We start from the raw sequence: 13,400 nt of genomic DNA on the forward strand, positions 1-13,400 counted from the left end.
GCTCTACCACAGGATGGTTTGGTCAATCCCCTGCCCTCTCTCCTTCCCCCTCTAAAAAAACAAACAAAAAAAAACACAAGCAGCCATTTTCTTTGGGGGCATATCTACTGAACTGTGCCATTAAAATCAGCCCAGACTTTGTGGCTGTCCAATCACATACTTCCTAATGCAACTCAATGAAAAATCTTTGCTAGTCAGGTGCTCTGTGCAAATGCTACCAGGTTTGGATGTCTTCTTGACAGCCAAGGGGTGTAACATGTTTAAATTTATAAAAGTGCGAATTTCAGCTGAAATCTGCACTTTTTGAAAATGAAAAAAAGACACTTCACACCTTACAGGAACACTATAATCACCTAACCTACTAGCTTAATTAAGCAGTTTGTGTGTAGCTCATGCTTCTCAAGTTTCCTTGAGAAACTTGTTCAATTCTCAATTATTTGCCATTTAGGAGTTAAATCACTTTTTTTCTGTTTATGCAGCCCTTGTCACACCTCCCCTGACTCTGACAGAGCCAACATGAAAAAAAAATTTAAAAACTGGTTTCACTTTCAATCAGATGTAATTCACCTTAAACAATTGTATCTCTTTCTCATTAAATTTAACTTTAATAACATACAGGAGGCTCTTGCATGGTCTAGCAAGGGATAAGAAAATCTAAATTAAACAGAACTTGCAGTAAAGGAAGGATAAACTGTAGATGACTCTTTACAAGAAGTGTTTAGGAAGGCTGTGCAAGTCACATGCAGGGAGGTGTGACTAGGGTTCATAAACAACATGTTTTAACTCCTAAATGGCAGAGAATGGAGTAGTGAGACTGCAGGGGCATGATCTATACAAGAAAACTGCTTCATTAAGCTAAAGTTGTTTTTGTGACTAGTTAAAGTGCATTAGTTGTTTGGAGTGTCCCTTTAACCCCTTAAGGACCAAGCTTCTGTAATAAAAGGGAATCATGACATGTCACACGTCATGTATCCTTAAGGGGTTAAGTAAATTATTGTTACTTGAAATTATCTTGTCTGCTTTGGCACTACACGTAGCAAAAGCAAAGTACCGTATATACTCGAGTATAAGCAGAGTTTTTCAGCACATTTTTTTGTGCTGAAAAACCCCAACTCGGCTTATACTCGAGTCACTGTCTGTATTATGGCAATTTACATTGCCATAATACAGACTGGGGGCTGTGTGCGGTTACTTACCTTTCCTGCAGCTCCTGCCAGCACCCCCTCCCCCCACTGAACTGCCAATGCCACTGGACCACCAGGGAAGGAGAGCCCCCCTCCCTGCCATGTATCAAGCAGGGAGGGGGGGACGAAAAATACATTAATAATAATAATAATAAATAATAATAATATAACAAGAAAAAATTATAATAATGAAAAATATATATTAAAAATGCCCACCCCCCACCAAGGCTCTGCATCACACTCTGCATCACACACACTGCATTCATTATATACACACACACTGTAAATAAATATTAAATTAATATAATTTTTTTAGGATCTAATTTTATTTAGAAATTTACCAGTAGCTGCTGCATTTCCCACCCTAGTCATACTCGAGTCAATAAGTTTTCCCAGTTTTGGGGGTAAAATTAGGGGCCTCGGCTTATATTCGGGTCGGTTTATACGGTAAATAAATAAAACCGCTTACATGTTTAACTTTGACATTTATTAGTTCAATACAAATAAATCATTTCAATATTCTATTTCCTTCCTAGATACTGGATTAAATTCAACACTGTCTACTTATGACAACAGTCTCATGAACAGGAAGGAATTAGAATATTAAAAGTCAGATTAAGGTTTGATTTTATTATCCATGGAACGGCTACAGGTGGATTCAACATGGATTGGCTAATGGGATTTAAATATCATTTTTTAGACAAGGACTGTATACCATATTACATTCATTGTAGACTGAAGCGGTGCTGCCCTGAAGAAATCTGAGCACTTTGGGCTTTAATGCTGCACCACGGTTTGTTATTTTTTTGCATGTATGTCTGAGCCACTTGATTTTTGGAATTTGAATTTTCTGCAAAGTAAAGAGCCCACTATTCCTATACTTTTGTGATTTAATGGAACATAGCCACTTAATTGGGACAGAGTGGCTAAGATGCCCAAAGTGTTCCTTTAGCATTCTTCTCAACGATCAGGACAAAACAGTGCACCAGTATGTCAAGTGCAGAGAATTATGGAACTCTTGATTTTTGCAATTCAAACACTAGGTAAACAGCACACGGAACGGAGGAGTTTAGTCTAACTTTCACCTGCCTTGCCTTATAAATAAATAAATTTGCTAGCAAATATGTAAATTGACAAACATTTTGAATTCTCCTTAATCTAAAAGGCACCAATACTACTTCTCATTGTGAGGAGTTGGTCTGGGTGACTATAGTGTCCGTTAAAGGGTTTAAAGGGACACTATAGTCACCAGAACAACTACAGCTTATTGAATTTGTTCTGGTGAGTAGAATCATTACCTTCAGGCTTTTTGCTGTGAACACTGTCTTTTCAGAGAAAATGCAGTGTTTACATTACAGCTTACTGATAACTTCACTGGCCACTCCTCAGATGGCAGTTAGAGATCCTTCCTGGGTCATGGCTGCCTAAAATGCACCCAAACATTCAGTATCTCCTCCCTCTGCATGCAGACACTGAACTCTCCTCATAGAGATTCATTGATTCAATTCATCTCTATGAGGAGATGCTGATTGGCCAGGGCTGTGTTTGAATCATGCTGGCTCTGCCCCTGATCTGCCTCTTTGTCAGTCTCAGCCAATCCTATGGGGAAGCATTGTGATTGGATCAGGCTACCACTTCTGATGTCAGCAGACGGCTTGTTTTTCTGAGTCAAACAGCATGCAGATCTACAGCTTCAGGCTTGAATACAGTAAGATTTCTACTATATTTATGGAGGCATGAGGGGCCCAGGAGGAGCTAGATGGTGGTTTTAACACTATAGGGTCAGGAATACATGTTTGTGTTCCTGACCCTATAGTGATCCTTTAACTGACCTTTTTTGTGTAACATGCCCTATTGGGCACTATGCATAAGGCCCCTGGTCCGATGGCAGTAAAACCTGAAATTAATAGAAATGCACGCTCCAGACCAGCGACGGGAAGGAAAGTTTCAGAGGGAGTGAGGATTTATTTTTTAGAAATACCTGCACTAGAGGGAGCGACCACAGGGACGTCGGGGTGGAACTAGCCACCCAGCGCACAATTACAAATCTCTCTGGATGTGCAGTGTTTCAAGCTGAAACACTACACATACTGACTCCTAATACCATGACCACTTCAAATCACTGAGGTGGTCATGGTGGTTGGAGTAACCTTTTAAGACCCCTTTGGGGACCATATACCTAAACGGTTTGTATTAGACTATAGCATTAGGAATACACGCTTGTTCCTTTAACATTAGATCAGTAAAGACTACACATATAAAGGCCACAGGCAGCTGAAAGCACAGTCACTTTGCCTTCATGTCTCAAGGCAGCTTCCCAAAATATCTATCATAATAATAATGGAATGGCACTTTGGCCTCTTGGGAGACAGGGCCCAGCTGCATGTGTCATGCTGCAGGAGAAGAAAGCAATCTTCTGTTACGTATATACTTTTAAACTAGCCATTTGCACACAATTTTGTCATTGCAGTGTCAAGTTGTACCTCCTTTAACCCCTTAATGACGGACCCAGTTCGTCATGCGCTAAAATCAGTGGCAGACCAGCAACATCAAATCGCGATATCCCAGCCAACGTGATTGCTGTGACAGCCAGTCACAGCAGTCCCCATGCTGCTGGGATATCAGATCCACCTCCCTCCACCTCTGTTGGGTTTGTGAAGTGGGGAGAGACGGATCGTTGTTACTTTGTGTCCCTGAAGAGAATAAATTGTATCAGAAAAGGTTCCAAATCCCCTTTACCCGGTGTTTTAAATAATTTTTAATTTTTTTTTAATTAACCCTTTCCCTGCTGATTGATCATTGCCAGCAGTGATCAAAATACAGATCACAGTACTTTACTGTGATCTAGTTGTTTTTTACCCTCAGGGGTTAAACTTTTTTTTTTTTTTTTTTTTAGTAACCCTAAGGGGTTACATTTTAATATTTTCTCTCATCAATTTGTGATCTAGTTAGTTGGGGTTGGTGGAATTTAGCAGGAATTGGGGAATTTAGTGATAAGCTAGTTAGGGGTGAAAGGTTAAAAAAAAAAAAAAAAGTTTAGTTATTTAGTTTAAAGTTTACTACTTTAGTACACAATGTCAAGGGTCTCTCATCGCCAGGAAAATAAGACTGGTACCCCACCAGTGTGCCAGAATTGAAACAGTTCTAGGCACTAACAATGCTAATTGGGATAATTAAAAAGCCCACTATTAGAATGTATTGGTCTAAAAATCCCATTTGCAATGCCCCCATTTTTCCCAAGACAATGAGTAGGGACAGATGAAGACATACTGCAATTTATGCACTTTAGTGACAATACGAAGGGCCCCCCCAAAAGGTCATCCGCAGTATGATCTATATTAAATACGCCCTCTAATTGCCCACTTTAACAAAAAAATGGCCACTATTTATACCCCCCAAAAAAACATTTCTATTGATGAATCCCTCATGAAGTTTAAGGGAAGACTGGGGTTTAAACAGTACATCCCATCCAAAAGATCCCGATATGGGATCAAATTTTATAAATTGGGGGGGCGGAGCTTACCTACCGAGCGAGTTAGACGCACATGGCGGGAGCTCCCGCATCTGGAGTCCTGATTCTGGGCTTAACGCCCGACCACCGGAGCGCACCGACTGCGGACTACTACCTCCCTATCCAGGAGGAGATGCTGAATCCGGGGATGCCCGATACGGGGCTCCCCGCTGCTTTAACGTCCAAAACGCAGCTTGCGGCCCGCACGGGTGGGAGCCGCGGAGAGACGGCCGCTCTCCGGGTTCTCAGGATGAAGAGGGGGAGCCCGCACACCGCTTTCCCCCCCCCCCCCCCCGGACCGGTGGGGGACATCCCGGTCCCAGCTAGCATGGGAGACTGCAGGCTTGAACATACTGGCAGATAATGGCAAATCCTCCGGCAGAGCGGTCACAGCGAAACCTAAAACGGCGGACAGACCCAGCATCACCAACATGGCGACCACCACGCGCAGACCAGCACCCGACACCACAATGCCCCCGCTAGCGGTGAGGATAGAGCGCTTGCTGGAGGCGTTTTGGGCCAAACTTGCCCCCCACAAGGACACTGGTGGAATGCCTTCGCATGCAGGGACCCTGCCGGACCCAACACAGCAGACAAAGAAACCCAGAATGGGCCACGGAACGACCCGGCTCGCAGGTAGGAGATTGCAGGCGATCCGACAGAAGCCTATATACAGACGCCAAATTTTATAAATTGTGTGAAAGTGGCAGTGGCTATGTGTACACCTTCCGTGTATACAAAGGAAGGGATAGCCACCGTGATCCCCCAGGTTGCCCAGATATAGTAAGGTGGGAAAATTGTCTGGGACCTAATCATGCCGTTACTAAACAAGGGATATCACTTGTATATTCATATTTTTATATTATCCCACTTCTAAAAAGTCTGTACTGCTTTGAGACTGTGGCACTATTCGGAAGTCGCACAGATTTCCCAAAGGCTCTAGTAGAAAAAATAAAATATACCCTTTTCCAAATTATGCAAATTTTAAGTATCACAAAGATTAAATATTTTGTTTTCCATTTTAACTCATGGATGGCATTGTGTCTCAGGGCTCTTTTGATCACTGAAAACAATCTCGGACACCTGTGATATTAGATTGCCAGGTGAGCCCAATTTAAGGAAAAACTACTAAAGGAGGGTGTTCCACATTATTAATCAGAGCACCATTTTCATGAAATATGGGGAAGAAAAAGGATCTCTCTGCTGACGAAAAGAGGAGTTTATGACTGACCACTTTCTTCCCTGGTACAGAAGGAAGAACTATGCTTTCCGTAATAAAATCATCTTCATGCATGACAATGCACCATCTCATGCTGCAAAGAATACCTCTGCATCAATGGCTGCTATGGGGATAAAAGGAGAGAAAGTCATGGTGTGGCCTCCATCCTCCCCTGACCTCAATCCTATTAAGAACCTTTGGAGCATCCTCAAGCAAAAGATCTATGAGAGTGGGAGGCAGTTTACATCCAAACAGCAGCTCTGGGAGGCTATTCTGACATCTTGCAAACAAATTCAAGCAGAAACTGTTCAAAAACTCACAAGATTAACCCCTTAACGCCGTTACGGCGTTCTATGCCGTCGCGGCTTTAAAGGGCTTTAAAGCCGTTGCGGCGGCATAGAACGCCGTAACGGCTGAAGCCCCCAGGAGGTAAGCTATACTTACCTCCGCCGCGATCCTCTTCTGGGGGTCTGCCTGAGAGCCCAGGCAGCCCCCCTCCAGCAAATGAGGCCCCCGGGGGCCATGTGATCGCTCTCAAAGAGCGATCACATGGCCCCCTATAGCTGGCTATGGATATGCCAGCAGGGGGACTGTCTAAAATATTAGAGAGTCCCCCTGCTGGTAGGTAGTGTAAAAAAAAAATTAAATACACATGTTAAAATAAAATACAAGTATTTATATATATATAATATATGTATATATATTATATATATAATATATATACATATTATATATATGTAACGTCATACGTAATGTATTTTAATACTAATATTAGTATATATATTAGTATTAAAATACACTTAGAATGACGTTACATATATAATATGTATATATATTATATATATAATAGATCTACATATATATATTATATATATATATACGTATAATTACAATAATAAATAAATAAAATAATAAAATAAATAAATAAAATATTGAAACAAAATTTAAAATAAATTATATATTCATATGTAATTTCATTCTAACTGTATTTTGTTATTAATATATATATATTGGAAACAGAATACACTTAGAATGACATTCTATATATATCTATCTATATATAAAATACAAATAACCGCAAATATATATAGATAGATAAATACATATAATTACATGAAAGATTACATTAGTATACACGTAGAATTTAAATACCTATAAATGCATATATATTAAAATTCTACGTGTATATTTAAGTAATTTTTTAACATAATTATGTCATTTAATTAATTAAAATTTGATTGACATGCCTGACAACACAGGGAGAAAGTGCAGAGAATTTAATTCGCAAGCACTATATTTGACCCTGTAACTCTCCAAGACACCATAAAACCTGTACATGAGGGGTACTGTTTTACTCGGGAGACTTCGCTGAACTCAAATATTAGTGTTTCAAACTGGTAAATTGTATTACAACGATGATATTTTAAGTAAAAGTGACGTTTTTTGCATTTTTTACAAACAAACGGCACTTTTATGGACTATATTATTGTTGTAATATGTTTTACTGTTTTAAAACACTAATATTTGTGTTTAGTGAAGTCTCCCAAGAATAACAGTACCCCCCATGTACAGGTTTTATGGTGTTTTGGAAAGTTAGGGAGTCACATATAAGGCTTGCATTTCATTTTTTTGACATTGAAATTTGCCAGATTGGTTATGTTGCCTTTGAGACCGTATGGTAGCCCAGGAATAAGAATTACCCCCATGATGGCATACCATTTGCAAAAGTAGACAACCCAAGGTATTGCAAATGGGGTATGTCCAGTCATTTTTAGTAGCCACTTAGTCACAAACACTGGCCAAATATTAGTTTTTTGCTTTTTTCACACAGAAACAAATATGAACGCTAACTTTGGCCAGTGTTTGTGACTAAGTGGCTACTAAAAAAGACTAAACATACCCCACGTTCAATACCTTGGGTTGTCTACTTTTTCAAATGGTATGCCATTATGGGGGTAATTCTCATTCCTGGGCTACCACACCGTCTCAAAGGTAACATTACTAATCTGGCAAATTTCAATTTGAAAATGGAACGTTCTATATTTGACCCTGTAACTTTCCAAAACACCATAAAACCTGTTAATGGGGGGTACTGTTGTACTCGTGAGACATCGCTGATTACAAATATGTGCATTTTGTTGCAGTAAAAGCTAACAGTATTATGACATTTACAGCTAAAATGTGAGGCGGAACTACAAATTAAAAAAAAAAATTCTAATTTCTTACAGTTTTTTTTTATTTTATTCATAATAAATTGTTTCATATATAAATATTTTATATGAAATGAAAGCCCTGTTTCTCCTGAACAAAATGATATATAATAAGTGTGGGTGCATTTAATATGAAAGAGGTGAATTACGGTTGAACAGACATATAGCGCAAATTCCAGTTTTTGTTTACGTTTTGTTTTGATCAGAACGTGCACTATTGACTCCGTCCTGAAGGGGTTAATGGATGCAAGACTTGTGAAGCTGCTATCAAATAAGGGGTCCTATGTTAAAATGTAACGTGACCTGTTAAAATGTTGTTACAAGTTTGATTGAAATAGCTTTTGATTTCAGCAAATATGCTGCAAACACAACAAAGGACAATTTTCAGTTCTTTACAACCTACAAAGTGTTTTGAAACTTACTGTGCAAAATAATTTGGAACAGTGCATTGTAAGTTTATGTTTAAAAAAAAAATACTGTTATCATCAGGAGGTTTGTTCAATAAAATTTGAATTGTACTCTTAAAAGTTGATAACATGAGAATTATGCTGACTGTTATTTACAATTATTTAGGTAAATGAGAAAAATATCATTTGCATAATAATTTGGAACAGGGTGTAAAAAAGGGGTGCAACAAATCACCTGGCATCCCGATTGGGCACCTCCGTTGACAGACGCTTCCTAGCTTACGCCGAGGACCATAAGCACCACACCGAACACCACAACTACCGCAGACTCCACAACTGCCGTAGCTTAACTGGAGTCTCGCTGTCCTCCTTTCACCATGGATCAACTTCTGTCCTCCAGGACCGTGTGGGAAAGACCTCTCCTCCAGGAGAGTGTATCAGGAACAGCTCCTAAAAGAGCTAAGTTATTAGAGCTCAGGGGAGTATACAAAGTATAGCAATCCCCAGTGTGAATATAGCAGTTCCCTACAATAACGAGACGTATTGAAGGTTAAGCAGGAACAGAATGCACTGAGGCTTTATTGCTTCATTTATACACATTTGCCCACAAGGTTATCACCCAGGTGGACCTTGTTAGGCACTGAAAACACAAACGTAACAATCATATACAGACACACAGTTAAACACTCCCATTCATTACAGTAAATTCTTCCCCTCTGCTTGGGAGATAATTGGGCTAATTACTGTATCAGCTCAATTATCTCCAAGCGAAAAATACACTTTTTACACAATTGCTATAACTTTAAAATTATACATCACATTCACATAACACTTACATTTTCTGTACCAGCATACTTAGGGAACAAACATATCCAAAAATCATGCGAATCCGTTCAGCAGGTAGGGAGTTAGCTGGAAGTCTCATTTGACCGACCGCAGCATGGCTTTCCTGCCCAAAACAGTTCCATAGATTTTGGCTGTGTGGTCGGTCCATTCACTACAGTTCAAATACACGAACAGAGCCATTCGTGCAAATCTGCAATGTTACTGTGGCGTTTGCATTGTCGAACACCGCTCAACTCCATTTGAAGGGTGAGAGTTCCAAAGAAGGTAAAACTTCAGCGGTGTTCATGCCGTCGAGTATCTGATTTTAGTTCCATGAACGCGACGGCAAAACACAGCTGACCGCGTTCGGCTAAATTAAAATGACCGCCGCCATGTGTTCCTTTGTCGAATAGCGGCCACTTCGACTACTTCGGCACTATCCGAAGTGCCAGTTCAAAAGTGCAGCTCCTTTCCAAAAGGATTTAAAGGGGCAGAATGTCTTGTAAAAGCCAATAAGCCCAAATAGTGTTTTTAACTGGCAATATCTCCCAGGGGACATAGTCACAAGGCAAGAGGCTGGAAAGCAGGCCTCTCCAAGAACAACTGGCGAAAGGCACTTCGTCAAAAGGGGGAGGGGGAAGACAGCAGCTCTCTGCCAGAATGAACTGCTGGCACTAAAGTACCACGATATGAAGCATGTGTTCATCCTAACTATCATCCATGGTGAACGCACTCGCAAAGTCGAAGTTCGTGGCAGAGGGGAAATTAAATGTGTTTGGCTGCCCTTAGTTTTGGCGCCAATTTTAATTATTATTATTATATTATTTATAGAGCGCCGTAAAATTCCGCAGCGCTTTACAATGGGTGGACGAACAGACATGTAGTTGTAACCAGACAAGTCGGACACACAGAAACAGAGGGGTTGAGGGCCCTGCTCAATGAGCTTACATGCTAGAGGGAGTGGGGTAAAATGACACAAAAGGTAAGGATAGTATTAGACTAGTGACAGTTGCAGAAGAGGAATCAGTTGGGAGCTATTAAGAGTTTAATTGATACGCTTTTATGAAGAAGTGGGTTTTAAATGATTTTTTGAAGGAGTGCAGACTGGGTGAGCATCTAACGGAGGAGGGAAGCGAGTTCCATAGGATCATTTGTACTCCTATTTAAACTCACACTGCATGGTATTATACACTTTATTTTTACCTGGCATTTTAAGTATCCTGTACTCCAAGAAATCTGAGGTGGGGATCATACCACCAATGCTGTTACCAAGGAGCAGTTAGCCTGCTCTTTGCTTGGGAGTACTATTTAGTTATATTATTTACTGTTGCTTCTATTCGGTGAGCAGTATTAGTTGTCTCTTTTTACCATCTTTCCCGAGAGTGGACCATACCCCAGACGGAAGAGTCTCACAACATATCCCATAAGCGGGGAGGGAGAGGGAGAGAATTTTATGTGTTGTTATTTTTACTTATTTTATGTTGTGATTCTCACTGCTCATTATATTGTGATATCAGAATTGGCGCAGCCCTTACTTCATGATCTTTGTTTTCGAAGGGTTTAGAGGGATCTCCCTTCTAGGGTTGCTGCCCATCTGTTAATTAGCGCTCACTCTTTTTTACGGTTTTCTAACAGCTACTAGACTTGGCACAAACTAGCAAAAATAATTATCCTACAATAAGGTTTAAAATATGCCTTTTGAAATACCCTTGGGTGTCTACTTTCACAAATGGTAGGCCTTTGTGGGAGGGTTTTTTTTTTTTTTTTTTTTTAAACAGTCAAATGGCTATAATGCCTCAAATTAAAACATCTTAAAATTCTACTGTAAATACTGAAATGGACAGGTCTCCTATATGGCATTGTAGCTTTACACCCTAATCCCCACTCTACATTAAAGATCTCCCTCATCGGCCCACAGGCAGGGAGGACCCGGGGAGGACCCGGGGAGCTCTAGCCAGCAGCTCCACCGGGTTCCTCTCGCGAGAACAGCAACGCTCAGATCCCACGAGAGTGAAAACTCTAACCCCGCAGGCTAGAGTTCACTCACCATTGGACCACCAGGGATAGCAGCAGCACGATCCCCCCTCCCTACAAAAAGTAAGAAGGGAGGGGGGGCTATTAACTAAACAGTACCCCCACACAATACACACACAGCGCCCTTACACATACCCATTAACAACACCCTCACCGCAGTGTGTGTGTGTATATATATATATATATATATATATATATATATATATATATATATATATATATATATATAGCGCGCGTGTGTGTTTGTGCTTTAAGGTGCACACCCTTATGCAATAGGCTGCGCACGCCTATGATTGTGGTAACACCATAATTTAAGACTGCCACTAAAAACAACCTTGTATTTACAGATTTTGCTACAATCCCATTTTTTACCCCAAGCAGGTTAAGTTTTATACAGTGAGAGTACAGAAAATATACCACCTTTATACATTTCTTGCAGATGTTTTATGATATGTCTTTTAAATGCTAAAATATAGATGAGAAGACAAAAAAAAAAAAATTATAACAGGTTGACCTGCATTTGGAATACAATTCAACACTCACTGGATTTAAAAAAAAAAAAAAAAAAAAAAAAAAAAGGAGAAGGAGAAGGAAATATACACAGCCATGTATTCCCTTTTTCTGGAATATTTGTCTTTCAATTAAAAAAATAAACAAAAACAAACAAACTTCTTTTGCAATAATTGAATAAATATAATACAGGCCAAAATGTACTTTTATTGGCAGTGTGCTGGTAAATTTTAGAGTAATTTTGTGGCTTGCTAATACTACATTGCACCCTTTTATAGTATCCCAATAGCAGATCAGGACATACAGGAGCCAATTAAGAAGCCAGAGATCATACAATTATTATTATATCTGAATTGTTTCTAAACAATGACGATGTCCCATTCACAATAGAGAGCAGTCCCCCCTACATTCAGTGTTGCTGAAGCCACATGCACGTGTTTGGATTAGAGGCAGCTCAGAGAGAATGGCTGAATCATGCGGTTTTATTAAACGTTCTATCGATCAGTCCTTGTGATAGTGTGTGATAGTAAACAAGTCAGTCAGCCTGGACACACATGATAAGCACCGACCTTACGACCGCACATGCATTTTGCACCCAGATCCCTCTATAGAATACAAAACAGCAGATGTGGAGCTTACCTCTACCTTTATACCATGTTGTGTACACCGACAGGTAGAAGACGGCAACCAAACCGAGGAATGTCACCAGGCTGCCAGTCCTGCACCTCATCTCACATAGCCCTGCCACCTCTGTCTTCACTGACCAGCTCGAGAGCCTTATGGGGCAGAGGACAGCACAACGTTACGACCCACTACTGGCAGCACTGACACGTGTTTCTGCTTCCAAGTAGTCTTTACTGCTGACGCTTAACCGTAAAAGTTATTTCCCCGAGTGTCCTTGTTTTATTTCCTTGTTTTGAGAGGACACCAGCTCAAGGTCCCAAGCAAGCAGCTGCTCACAGAGAGGAATGTATAAAAGATAGCACACCCTTATCTATACTGCTACAGTAACACCAGGCTGCCTCTTGCCTGTTCCAGAAAGTCCAAGTTCTGACCTCTCAGTGCTGCAGGTGGACTATGATGAGCTTTTGGCTTTGTCTACCACTCCTTGCTGTGTATCTGACTGATTCTGTCCTCCCCTCTACATGCACAGCTGACTGAGAGCAACTGGATGATAGTGCTGGCCCCTCCCTTGCTTCCTCTTTTCTCTTTCACCAAGACAATGATGGGGAGGTAATGCAATCTGCTTGTTCTGTGTCATATAGCCGCAGGTATAATCTGTATGTAAAGAGCACAGCTGGCTAAGCACAGCTGGCTAAGCTATATAAAAATAATAATAATAATAATAATATAGGGCTAAAAAAAAAAACAAATTAAACTTAATGAGTTTTCAAAAGCAATACCATATTTAAAATCTATGCTTTATTCCATAAATGCTTTTATTTCCTGTGCACTTGTCTATAAAAGTCCCACAGCTGTGTTACTTTCTTCAGGACAGAA

The 13,400-nt window shown here is 40.2% G+C and overlaps 1 protein-coding gene across 2 annotated transcripts in view; it reads right to left on the reverse strand.

Moving 5' to 3' along the window:
- Positions 1–13,077, reverse strand: part of MGAT4D (MGAT4 family member D) — a 182,735-nt gene extending 169,658 nt beyond the window's left edge. For both annotated transcript variants that reach the window (XM_063458454.1, XM_063458453.1), the window contains exon 1: positions 12,540–13,077. In XM_063458454.1, coding sequence (XP_063314524.1) covers positions 12,540–12,630 — 91 coding nt within the window. In that variant the 5' untranslated portion in view covers positions 12,631–13,077. The remainder of the gene's footprint in view (positions 1–12,539) is intronic.
- Between the last annotated feature and the right edge of the window lie 323 nt (positions 13,078–13,400).

The sequence above is a fragment of the Pelobates fuscus genome, chromosome 6 (genome assembly GCF_036172605.1).
Source record: "Pelobates fuscus isolate aPelFus1 chromosome 6, aPelFus1.pri, whole genome shotgun sequence".
Classification (NCBI taxonomy): domain Eukaryota; kingdom Metazoa; phylum Chordata; class Amphibia; order Anura; family Pelobatidae; genus Pelobates; species Pelobates fuscus.